We start from the raw sequence: 13,436 nt of genomic DNA, 5'->3' as shown, positions 1-13,436 counted from the left end.
CACAAGGCAAAACAATTTAATTAATGATACCTTGATAAGAATCCAAAGGGAGTGGAGTGCTTTTGATTCCACATAAACTCCCATACTGCCTCTTAATATAAATTGAATTCCACTTAAGTCAACAAGACCCACGCATAGTCTATGAATCAGCAATACAAAACTCATTCCAGTTAAAACAGACTTACTTGTCGAAGGAAAATAGTATAGGATGGTAACAGTACAACGGTACAAGTGTTGTTATAATCTTTAAGAGCATCAGTAAAATTAATGTTGCATATACATGCTTGAATCATTACTCTATTACATAATCATCCGCAACAGATAACATTGTGTAAAGAGTATAAGTCAGATGTTGAGCTGGATATCATAGAAAATTTGCTCATACAATAAGCACATCTGTCATATATACAGATAAAACCGCATGAATGTGTAGTCAGATCACACTTATTTTAGTTTTGGCTGGAGTTTAGTAAAAAGAAATGAAAAGTTCTAAATGACCTTCATCCAACAAATCTGGAGAGTCTGCTGAATGTGGAAGTCAGTGCTCCTTCCTTAGTTAGCCATTATGAGATAGAAGATATACATTTTGTACCATTGAAGAGTTACAATTTGCTTGAGAGAAAAAAAACATGCTTCAATTTATTTTGTACCTATCATAAAGCAGATGATGATATTATTACCTACTAACTTTATTAATATTAAAAAAATACATTATCAATTCCATCTATACTTTCACATGCTTCCACCATTTGATTCTTTTTTCTCTTTGCAAATGACAATTAGAATAAAAGACATTAGGGTACAACGGCAGAGATTTTACCGTAAATTCTAAAGGTACTTTGTGTTAGGATCACATTGTGGAAAATGAAGGGGCCTATTGAGCAAGGAAGAATACCTGTATGCCCTAGAAGAACCAAGTCAAAGTTTTAATTAAGTTTATTTGCTGCCTGTCAGATAGGCGTATTTGCACTACTCATCCATTCATATGCTCCGCAGCGCAATTTCCCCAATTCCTATATCTTGATTCTCCTCTGACCTCCATCTATGAACCATTATATTCATCTCTTAATTTAATTCATTACTATTTTGTGTCAACTAGGGATTCACAGATACCAGTTCGAATAGCAGTGCCGATACTTGGCATTTTCACGAGAACTACCACTGCTGCAGCGGTTGCAACTGCGACTAGGCCCACCAGTGCTCCACCACTGTCCTGAAATTATTAGTCTGTATTGTTTTAGAAAAACTGTCATATGACAATAAAAAAAGGTATCAGTAACTGGTATCTATGAGTACTTGGACAAGTATCGGTACTTGGTCTTGAAAAAATAGTATCGTGCATCCCGAATATATACAATATATATAACAAATCATACATTAAAACAGGGATGCAAAAATCTCAGGAGCCCTGTAGCCAATGCTCCTTACAAAAAACAGCTGCCTCCTAACTTTTGAATTTCTCTAATTGGTATCTGTGCATCCCTAGTGTCAGCTAACTGTACTATCTAAAGCAGACTTTTCATTCTATACAAGATCTGCTTTTCAAATGTGCTCCCCCTTGCTGCAATGCTGATGTAAAGTGTGATATAAATACCTGGCTTCCATGGTGCAGGGGGTTATGACATCATCCTGCTAGTGACAATGGTGACTACTGCAAGTTTAATGAGAAAACTAGGGTTGCACAGATACCAAGTACAGTACTCGGTACAAGTACGAGTACATGTACCGATACTTTTGAGCTCCAAGACTACACTAGAGAAAAATTAAAAAATTAGGAGGCAGCTGTCATTTGTAAGGAGCACACGGAGCTCCCGGGATTTGTACATCTCTGTTTTAATGTATGATTTTGTTTTTATAAATATAAATAAAGGGATGCACAGATACCAGTTTTGCCAGTACGAGTACTGGTACTTGCCGAGTACTTACAAGTACGAGTACTGATACATTTTTGTTTATTGTCATGTGACAGTTTTTCTAAAATAATACAGACTAATGATTTCAGGACAGTGGTGGAGGGCCAAAGCCAGGTCCCAGCTGCAACCTCTGCAACCCTGGTAGTTCTCATAAAAATGCCAAGTATCTGCATTGGTACTCGAAAAGTATCTGTGCATCCCTAGAGAAAACACTGCAGCACAGTGCTGGGCGCATCTTTTCAGTGAAATTTGGGCTACTTTGTCTAGCCAGAATGAGAGTGACCACACCCTCCCCTTTCATTTTTCCCCTACAGCTCATTTCTTACTTAAACTTTAATCGGTGTATTAGCAAGGTGGAGGGCAGCGAATTTAAAAAGTAGACTGCTTTAAGTTTTCCTTGCCTACATACTAGAGCTATGTGTTGAATGTAAAACTGTTTCCCCCCTCACATCCAGAACATTTCCTGTGGATATTCATGCTTAGAATTACCCCATTTTCCTTTAGGGTGAAAATGTAATTAACAAGCAGTTACTTGCGTATGTTAGAAAGCATGTACTTTTTTTCTATGTAATTTCTCAGATTTGTATCACAACTGCAGAAACAGATGATATCAGTAGGGTTTCATCACGCAGAATTAATTATCCACAGTTATTGAATTCTTAATTAATTGACCCTTCTTTCATGTACCCTAATGGAATTTATCTTTGTTGCTAAATTTACATAAGGGTCCCAAACAGTAACTAGTACTGATTGGCTATAGAGTGATGTAACCAGCATTTCAAATAGAGGCAGACAGTGTTCTACTCTCATAATCTCTGACTTTCCTGGAGGCAATACACAATTAGCTTAACCCAACATGTCAATGTTTAATAGGCCATCTTATCACTTGTATGTAAAATCAGATACTCTGTAGCAGTGTCCTTTTCATAATCATTTAGTTGCTGCTGCTGCAGACCGTCCACATTATTACCAATGCAGTTGAAATGGAAACTATATTTGTTGCTGATGTCTTTCTTAATGCTGTAGCAGTTCCGATTAAGAATGTGAATTTCACGGCCAAGTGGATCTTACTAAGAGACTGTTGGTGGTTGCTCTCTATGTTTGGTTTTAGCTGTATGTGGTTTATTGCATCATCAACTGGGTTATGTACACTCCTCCACCTGCCTTTTCACTAAATACTAAACTACAAAGACTAGACAGCAATTTATACATACATAAACAGGCTTTGGTTATGGGATGTACTGATGATTCTTGTTATTGCTAACCAATATAGCCAATCAAGATTAGCTGGGAAGACTGTCTTAAAGTGACACTAAATGTAGGAGCTAAATCTTAAAAATGCATTCAAGTACCTTAACTATGAACAGAAAATGTCTTATTTGTGTATTGATCGATCCACAAATCATCTCTGAATTTGTGCTGACACTGTCCTTTCTTCTGGAGGGTGGTTTCTTTTGTTCCCCATGGTCACTGTGTGTGTTATAAAATAGCCACCGCTCCAAGCTCGCTCCAGTGATGGACTGCAATCTCAATACAAATTAGTAAACTAAACAAGAGATTGTAGTCCATCACGGGAGCAAGCTTGGAGCAGTGGCTACTTTACAACATACACAGGGACTTTGGGAAACAAAAGTAGCCACCCTCCAGAAGGAAGAACAGTGAGTTGTAAAGTATCCACAGCTCCAAGCTTGCTCCCATGATGGACTATAACTTCAATGCAAATTAGTAAACTAACTGTGTAGTACAGAGTACTTAGTCTGACTCAACGCTAACAGTCTGCTGCCAAGGCAAGTACACTTTTAGTTTAATGTGGACGTTAAAGAACGAGAATACAGATTTATTTAAGTGGTAAACGAGTTTAAAGCATTTTCTTAAAAAAGTAGTCAGAGTTCAAAATGATACTTTAACATTAGGTTACATTATCTGCAGAGCCTTTCGTTCGTTAGAGAAACATTTTCCATCCAGCTATTTTGACGTTTTTCGTCACTATGGTCAAAATCAATGATTGATTTTAAAGTTGAAGGAAAGAAAGATCTTTGGTACAAAAGTTCTTTCAAAAATCTGCTAGTGCATGGCTACCTTTAGATTTGCTCTGGGTAACAATAAGTGAGCATTACACAGGAAGGACATTTGCTGTCAGTCTATAGGTGGAGTGAGCGGCAGAGAGACACTGATGTCATTTGAGGGTTCCACCTCTAGTACACAATGTCCTGGTGGCACAATTGCTGACATTTTACTGAATTGCCTTCTCTAGAGCCCATAGCAAATATTACCTAGTGTGGCACTGAAATTTGACACTAAGCTTGCACAGAAATGTAGTGCCTGGTATATCTACAATGCTGGTTGCAGAGTAATAATGTAAGGGTAATGTCAATTGAATAGGAGCAAAAATGGAAATCTTCAACCTTGATATGCATTTAGACATTTAGTATGCTAAAACAAAAGCATTTTTGTTTTACTTTAGAAAATACTTCTATAGTAAGATTAGAATACATACAGATTCAGTGTAGTGGTTCTCCAAAGGGTTCTAGACCAAATATGTTGGGAATATAGTTTTATGGATTGTCAATCCTTGAAGGAAGACATGTCTATTATACAAAAAAAGTATCTAGACCTAAGTCATGCCATTACAAAGCTCTCTATGAGTGAACTTAATTCACTCTTAAAACTCTGAACCCTTTGGTACCAGCTCTCTACATTTGTACTGAGCCCTGATTGGCACAGTCTTGCACCTGACCTGCGGTCAGGTGCAGGACTGTAGCCAATTGCCGCTTCGGACGGCGCAGTGCATTGTGGGATGTGCCGCGGTCGAACAGACCGCGGACATCCCATAATGTTCGGTGTTCGGCGAACGCTCGAACATGCTATGTTCGAGTCGAACATAGGTTCGACTCGAACGCGAAGCTCATCCCTACTAAGGACACCAATTTCACCTGTCATGCCCCTATGCATATGTATGTGCACCATATGTGCATATTTACTCTTAGAGTCAACAGACTTTTACTTGGTCGTTGGATGAATGTATCTGTGAATGAGTAGCCTTTCCCTATGTATCCACTGCACAGTTCTATTTTAGGGTTGCATTCCGAGGGGTTTGTAATTTTTTTTGTTTTGTAATTTATTAAAATAGATACCGTTAAAAAACTGTTAAATGTTATTTAAGAATAGAGTGATTGGATTCACATATTCTTCAAGCTACAGTATGCCAATAGCCAAGGGTGCAGAAAGGTAGGGAGTGCATTTACAATGTAAGCTGTATAGCACTCAGTATTCAACTTTTTAATGACAACTGCTTAGTGAAAAAAGTACTACAGGGTAGCAAAAAAATATGACTCTAAAACACCAAAACAGTATGTGAAATGCTTTTCTTTGCAATAATAAACACAAACATTACGTTTAGCACAGTTCAATTACTTCACTACTATGATGCTGAAACCTCTGCCATCAAACATATGAATGGCCACTTGTGTCAAAGACCCCCTGCACACGAGATAAAATAAAAATCTACCCTCATTTAAATCAGGTAACACATTTAAAGTGCTGCCACATGGGTTGCAATTTACAAAACTCGTCATTGGTATTGAAGTGCAAGCAGCTAAATAAGCAGTTGAACTACATGTATTTTTATTGTTTTACTTGCCTATGGATTTTTAATTATGTCCTGCCTGTCTACAGATTTGCAAACCTCTGCCACACTGAACAGCCAGGAACATCAGTCTTCTCACCCAATCAATTCCGGTCAATTTGATAGAGGTGAGAATTCATTATCTTGTGTATTCTAAAATTTTCTAAAGTAACAGTTCATACCATGCTCTGATCAATCACCAATGAGATTTGTGAAGTGTGTATGTGTGTCTTCAGACTTGCATTTAAAGAACTTAAATGCACAAAGATATGTGCAAAGGCTTGAGGAATAAGTAACCGTTTCATATTTTTCTCTTGCCCATGTCATGCCACAGGGTCTGTTAAGGTCACTAAAGTGAATGATGAATCACTTTATTAGATTTGATGTCTTTTTTAACCTTTCTAAAGGGAAATGGGTATGCCCAGGCTGTTAGAGAGTGGCTAATTTCAATATATATTATCTACAGAGGTATCAAAAAACATGTACTGATGAATAAGGAGTCATAGAACAGTTCTAATCATTTTAGGTGCATGAACATGATAGTTCCGGCCAGCCCAAGTTGTTTAATTAAGTTTTAAATAACATGACCTCTAGACAATAGCACCAGAAATTAGGTGGTATCATTTTGTGAAACTAAAAGAAAATCTTTAGAGCAGCACTCCGAGGCCAGAGCTGTGTTAACTGTGATGACCGCTCTTAATAAATACATCTGCCCAAGGAGAATAAGGTTACTAACTCATTTGAGATAGGTCACCAAGCAAATATCACATGATTTAGAGCACTGTTTAGGAAGCTACAATAATGCAGTTTACTCCAGCTCTTGAGCATTTTTCTAGGTCATTACACAGTATTAAATAAAAGCTAGCAACAGTTTAGCTTGTTGCACGTCACTACCAGCAAAAATGTTCAAGAGGAAATAGATTACAAGACACAGTATTATCTCTTTTGTATAAAATGAGTCTCAAGCGACTTAAACTGAAACTATAATCGTATATATACTTGTGTGTGTGTGTGTATGTATACATATATATGTATGTATTATATATATACATACAGTATATATATGTGTGTGTGTGTGTGTGTGTGTGTGTGTGTGCTTGAAAGCGATCAGTTTGCAGTAATGGTAAACCAATTTTATTAACATACAGTTGACTACTGAAGGGAGCCCTGCAACAATGTCAAATCAAAGAAAAATTATTTTCATGTAAAAAATACTCCAAACGTGCCCATCGAAAATACTGTATACTAATGCATTATGTGATATGGGAAATATACCTGCTTTCAGAATAATTTTTTAAATCAGGTCTAAACAGACACTACACTCAGGAGTTAAATCTTACAAATTCATTAAAATACCTTAGCTAGTAACAAAACTGAACTTTATTTGTGTATCACTCGGCTGCAGATCCTCAAATCCTCTCTAAATTGGTGTTGACACTGTCCTTTCTTCTGGAGGGTGGCTACTTTTGTCCCCCATGATCCCTGTGTGTGTTATAAAATAGCCACCGCTCCAAGCTCACTCTTATGATGGACTACAATCTCAATACAAATTAGTAAACTAAACGTGAGATTGTAGTCCATCATGGGAGCAAGCTTGGAGCGCTGACTACTTTACAACACACACAGGAACCATGGGGAACAAAAGTAGCCACCCTCCAGAAGAAAGAACAGTGTCAGCAAGAATTCAGAGATAATTTGAGGCCGAGTGATACACAAAATAAGATACATTTTTGTTAATAGGGTAATTGAATGCATTTTTTACATTTAACTCCACAGTTTAGTGTCACTTTAACCTATGTTTGCTGGTATGGTGCAAGGTAACACATCTGAATGGAGAAATAGGCACAATGCCAAAGTGTTACTGTAGCTAGAGTGGCAGATAAGCCAACCAGTCATATGGGGAACAGTGTGTTGCTCAATTCTCAAGTTAATGCAATATATCATTCCTTGTTTTAGAGCTGTACATTGAAGTATAAAAAAATATTGTTTCCACCAAGGCTTCCAAACACTCTCCCTATTTATTCCTGGCATAACAGAGATACTCACTGTCAAATAAAATTCCAAGTAAAAATGTCTTTAAGAAATATAAATATGAAGAATAATGCAATACCACCTCTTCAGAGTTAACTCCATTTTCAAAAAAGACATTGAAAAAACACTTACTTTATGTAGTATGGCACTTTATTTGGTGAAATTGCCCTCTCCCATGGACCCTGGACAGAAGCTGGAAGAGAAAGGTGTACGTTTTAGGTTACGTTGCAAGCAAAACGTGGGAGACATAATTCATCCTTGCAATTGCAGCTGTACACTTGACCAGACTCATATGAGTCTATTCACCCGAAAGTCTTTGAAGGTACAAAGATTATCCTACAGTGGTGAAATATCCTCTGTAATCTGAGTGAAGATAAATTTAGTCAAGTACAGTGATTAAACACATACCTCATCCTTACTACAAGAGTTAACTGGGAGATAAAAGTCTGGAAAAGAGCTATATCTTGTGCCGCAGCTCTCCCTTGTTTTCTGCTGTTTTTGTTTCATGATTTATTCTTCCAATTTCCCAATGTAACTTTGCCTGCTTTGTAGGCATTGGGTGACTGAGAAAGCTTACCTGGATATATTGCCCATTGAGAGCAGTTATATTAAACAACATAGCAACTCATGCATATGCTTAAATATTCTGGTTAATATTCAAACCAACATTTTTCATTCTAAAAGCACCCTGTTTGTTGTAGCAGAAATGAATTAAAATTCACATTTTACAGCTAATTATGCTTTTTTAAATCCTTTTTTTTCCCTAAATCCTCCATCGTAACCAGTGATTTGGAATACTAGTGATCTGTAAGGCCAAAATACAGTATGTGGGCATTGACAAAAATATTCTACTATGATCCAAGGGGCTTGTCTATAAAGAATTTGATGAGTGATTACTTTTGAGTTCTTACTTACAACACTTATAATGGACTACACATTTCTAAAATGGCACTAGTTTAGGCTCTGTAACCAGTGCTGTACCACTTTTCACCATTGGTAGTTACATTTGGGGACACTTTATTTGGGCACTGGTACTATCTGGTGAATTCTGAAGGGCATGAAGACCTATGGAGAGGACCAGAACGTTTCTCAACCAGCACTTAGGGATCAAGACAGAAATAATTGAATGAAGAATTAAACATGCAAAGTATTTCTGTATGCAGCACACAATTACATAGCAGATAGGAAGTAAGCCAGGCTTAATGAGTTTACAGTTAACAGACAGTTAAAAGTGAGAGAAACAACAAAACAGACAGCAATGGAGAATGGCTGTGGGGTGGGATAAACAACATTAAACCAGAAACATTTTTCATAGTTTTGTATTACGTTAATTGGTGAATAAGAAGACACTGAGAGCGATAAAAACCTTGTGGAGATTTTAACCTTATCCCAATCTACTAACATTAATGTTTTTACTGCTGTCTCTGACCCCATGGAGAGACTTCACATTATTTAATTTCCTTCTGACCCCATCACTGGAGCTAGAACTGAGGCAAACTTTACCAAGCAAGACACAGGCTGCTATAAAAACCTGACAGGGGTTTTAACCCTTTCCCCACGCTAAAACAATAAAATATTTTAGCTGGATTGGGTCTTCTAATAGGATTCCTCTAATAAGATTCATTGGTTCATATTCTTTCCAGAGGTGCGTCCCCACTGTTTACGGGGTTGTGCCTCTTGGGGTACAATGCACCATATCTAGTGGACATGTCCTAAAGCTCAGAAGCTGTGGATAGGGGTATATAATCTTCTCAGGCCCATTTTGAATTGTGAGCTGTCATGTGACCCATTGGAGGCCCTCTTATATAAGAATGTTTGGAACCTTATGACCCATTGCCATAAGCTGTCTCACTATTTCTTTTTTGCTACTAAACAGACAATTGCCAGTTCATGGTGCCCGCCTACTCTAAACTTTGGGGAAGTTAAGCAATGGATCACAGGTACAATGATCAATTAGATGCTTACAGCTGTCCTGGATAAATTATTTTAGATGCCATGGGTTTAATACCCTTTACAGAGCCTATAATTGGCCACACTGACCTGGGTGGACTCATTCCTAGTGTTCTCTTATTTCCCTACCCCCTTATCCTTTACTTCCTCCAATTTCTGTTTTCCTTTTCTAACTTTGTCTATTTTTCCTCCTTCTGGTTTCTCTGTATGTCTCCTTTTATGGGTTTTGTTTCCCTCTTTTCTGGACGGTATCCAGTTTGTGTGTTTGCTGTTGTCCTAGGTGGACTGTGTGGGTGTTAGAAGGATGTGGGGCGATGGGTGCTTCTGCAGTTATTGCCCCCCTCCACCACCACACTCAGCTCGGGTGGTGGAGCACCTTTGACTCTCGATTTTGGTTTACAGAATCGGGTGGGATGCATGTCTGTTCCATGACCCATTTCAGCTGTTTCATCTTAGGATTGTCCTGGATGGTTGGGTTTCCAGCCTGCCCAAATTTAACTATTGCTGGGTTACATGGATCTTTCTGCCATCCACTGTTGATGTGACTATTGCCATGCCTTGTCCCTCTGTATTACATTGAAAGTCTTGTTATCTTTGTTCACCACTTGTGAAAATAATTTATTTATGTTAAATAAAAGAAGCATTGGATCAGCCTTTTGCAAGGGCCCTTACTTAGATGTTATAGGGATGGGTACATTTTCAAAAACTAAACTGAAATATTTTCTAAATAATAAACACATTAAATGTAAAACTACAGTATAAGAGGTACATTAACTGGGCAGAGCGATACAAATAATTAAATAACCAAGATAATTAAAGTGGTTTGGTGGTCTTTAGAGGTTTTGTTTCCGGTCTAGAAAAATGACCTTCACTCAATTCTAGCTTGGTAGTTTAGGAGTATTTAAAAATGTTGTTTCACCTATACCTGCAGTCTTAAGACAGTGTGATTTGGCAAAAAGAACAAATTATAAAGTATTTTTTATTTTAATTCCAGAAATGTCCTGAATTTTATAACATTTGTTTGACACTGTCTGGAACATTTATAAAGAACACAAAGTGAATCTACGGGGACTGCACAAGGGTGAAATCAGGTATGCCAACAATGTCGTTTGAATTTAATGGAGACATTGATTTATTGCTTCCACCCTAGAGATGGCCTATATTATGGATGAAAGAGAAATTTGTCATCTGTTGGACTGTCACTGTCCTGAAGATGTGATAATAAACTTCACTTGTTTCTAGCCAAAGAAAGTGATTGACTGTTTGTCTGGGATGTGAATAAACAGAGTGGACAGTCAATGTAGAGAGCAATCCTGTGATTTATCAAGAGGTTTATTAAACTAGACAGCACAGCAGTGAGGTTATACCATGGCTTTTCAAAGCAGGACCCTAATGAAGTGTTTTGTCCCATCAATGGCAAATCCAGATTACCAATAACTTTGATTTAGTGTAGACATATTTGGATCTCAACCTGTACTGTGCATTCATTAGCCTAGTGTATCACTTTTCAAAGTTCAGTGATAAGCATTATATGCATGCTTTAGTAAGATGATTCCATATACCTAAATTAATCGTGCTAAGTCAGTACAATAGAGACTGCATTTTGTCTGTCATCTTTGATTTTGTAGTAAAACACCTGTCCTTGTGGAATCAATTATTTCAGATGCCACCGGGTTCAGTTACCATTAATACCTTATATCAACCAGACACAGCAATATCTGCATCTGAATTCCCTGGACTGCACAGCTGCCACTGACAACACTAGAGATTGGAGACATATGGCAGTTGTTAGGTAATGTATCACAGACCACTAATAAAACAATATGTTGGCTACAGGTGACTTGTATAGGCTTCATGCCCAAATGCTTGTTAATACAAAAATAGTTTACCCAACATATAGAAGAATATAAAAGCAAGGAATGCAGTTTTTCATCTCATTTACTTGTGATAGAATTCCAGGTTTGCTTGCAATAAATAGGACCTGTACTCACAACACAAGCTTATAAAAACACACTTTTACTGGTGAGTGGGCAGCATAAGGTGACAAGGCATATCCTTGGTTTAACGGTTTGCCCGTGTGAACTTTCACCAAAACTCACCACCAGTGCTCATGAACATCATGGGGGGCATCCCCACCTCCTCATGCCTAACACATGACAATATAGGTTATTCAGGTAGTGAGCATTGTTTTTGCGAGATGTGGGAGATGTGGCTGAAAAAACAATGAACAGGGCTGACAACACTTAGGGTAGACCACAAATATCTTGTGTGTTGTCAGCCTAATAAAGGTAATTAAGAGCTGAGTACATTTCTGGCAGATTAGCATGTATTTGTCTGTACTTACAGGGTCTTTAAATGGAGAAAACATAGGCAAATCTGCATTGCAGAGATGTACTGCATATGTCTTTTTTATTGTGCCCCGTTATATGCTTTAAAAAAGTAGATTTTATTATTTGAACATTACATTCTTAAGTGCTGGCTGCTTAAAATCTGATTTGATGCTTTACCGAGAACAACAGGTGAAAAGGCGCATGCTATTCCTTAAATAAGGAAGTATACTATCCAAGATTTATTATGCTATCCAATAGTTATTGTGCTTCAATCATGAAATAATAGGGTCTTTATTTCTACAGCTAGATATGCTGAATGGAAGGACAAGAGCAACTGAAGTGCAGGGCACTTACTCCAAACTTAAACCATATGCTATTTAGCTGTAGAAAGGTGAGAAGGCTTTAGGATTGGAATTGCTGGTTGGACAAGTGGGCTATTGTGGAGACGTATACATCTATTATTTGAAACTATTGTGTTCCCACCAAGTATCCAGGGATTGAAATTGAATAATTTTGTTACTATTTGTTAGGTTAAAAGATGTGCTTCAAAAGATGTGTTGCCACAAGGGTACCTTGAATAAGTAATACCACATATCAGATTTTCAGAGTTTTGATAGTGGATTTTAAATGGGTTAAATATTGAGTTTCAGTTATTTAAATAAGGTATTGTAATTATTTTTTTTGTTTTTTTTATGACTATATAGAGTTGTTCTTAATACTTTTTTGAAAGAAAAAAAAAAGAAAGGCAGCATAAAGAAATGGTGCATTTCTACTGCAAGCACGATCCACTTAATTGATAGAGCTGAAGTTGGAGCATGGTCTTTTATACTGCCAGATCATTATATCACAGAGTGGCTGCTCAGTATTTAAAGAACATACTGTACCTAATCTTGATTATTATTATGAAGGAGCCTAACTTTCAATTTATTGTGCACACTTTTAGTTTTGTTGTCGATTTGAGCAGATCACATTAGACATAGCCATATAGGCCACTTTAGGATGGATTTCACTATAGTGGCTAATCATATATAGTTAAGTTTCCAAAAGACCATTTACACATTACTGTTTAGCTTCTACAGTCCCATAAACAAATGCAAATCTGAAGTGAATCAGGGCACCTTTAGACCAAGACTTCTTCACCGTTATTGGCCTACCAGGCCAATGGATTTAAAACGGGCCTTTTGCCATATCTTACAAAAAAAACAAAACACACCTTTAGAAATGTTTAGTAAAGACAATCCTGCATTCTTTATTTCTCTTTTCTACCACAGTCTTCTGACAGTGGCCATGTAACTAAGGGATGATTACTAGCTCTTCTTTTTACTTCCTGAATTTCTGGCACATGTGACTAGGACATGTGACCATGCCCATCATCTCAGGGGAGGAAAATGCCTTTCCTTGAGAGCTTGTGAGATTACAGATGAGATTTCCCAGCAATGCTCTGCTGATGAAAAGGCAATCCCAGTGTGCATTGCTTTGGCAAACTGAAGTAATGTTGCTCTTTCAAAACAGGAAGTGAATGCTCTGCAAGTGTAAGTATTTCAAAATCACAGCATTTTACACCTGACATGTCTATGTTATTATTAA

General features: G+C 37.4%; 1 protein-coding gene across 1 annotated transcript in view; it reads right to left on the bottom strand.

The window, feature by feature from the left end:
* The window catches only part of LOC108790770 (dystrophin-like), a 505,563-nt gene that overhangs the window by 296,243 nt on the left and 195,884 nt on the right, over nucleotides 1-13,436 (bottom strand). The window contains exon 7 of the mRNA XM_018561111.1: nucleotides 7,702-7,762. Within this exon, the coding sequence (XP_018416613.1) occupies nucleotides 7,702-7,762 (61 nt within the window). The remainder of the gene's footprint in view (nucleotides 1-7,701; nucleotides 7,763-13,436) is intronic.

The sequence above is a fragment of the Nanorana parkeri genome, unplaced genomic scaffold (genome assembly GCF_000935625.1).
Source record: "Nanorana parkeri isolate BGI_ZX_2015 unplaced genomic scaffold, ASM93562v1 scaffold500, whole genome shotgun sequence".
NCBI lineage: Eukaryota > Metazoa > Chordata > Amphibia > Anura > Dicroglossidae > Nanorana > Nanorana parkeri.
Note: the sequence above shows the minus strand (reverse complement) of the source record. Positions and strands in the feature narration are given on the sequence as shown.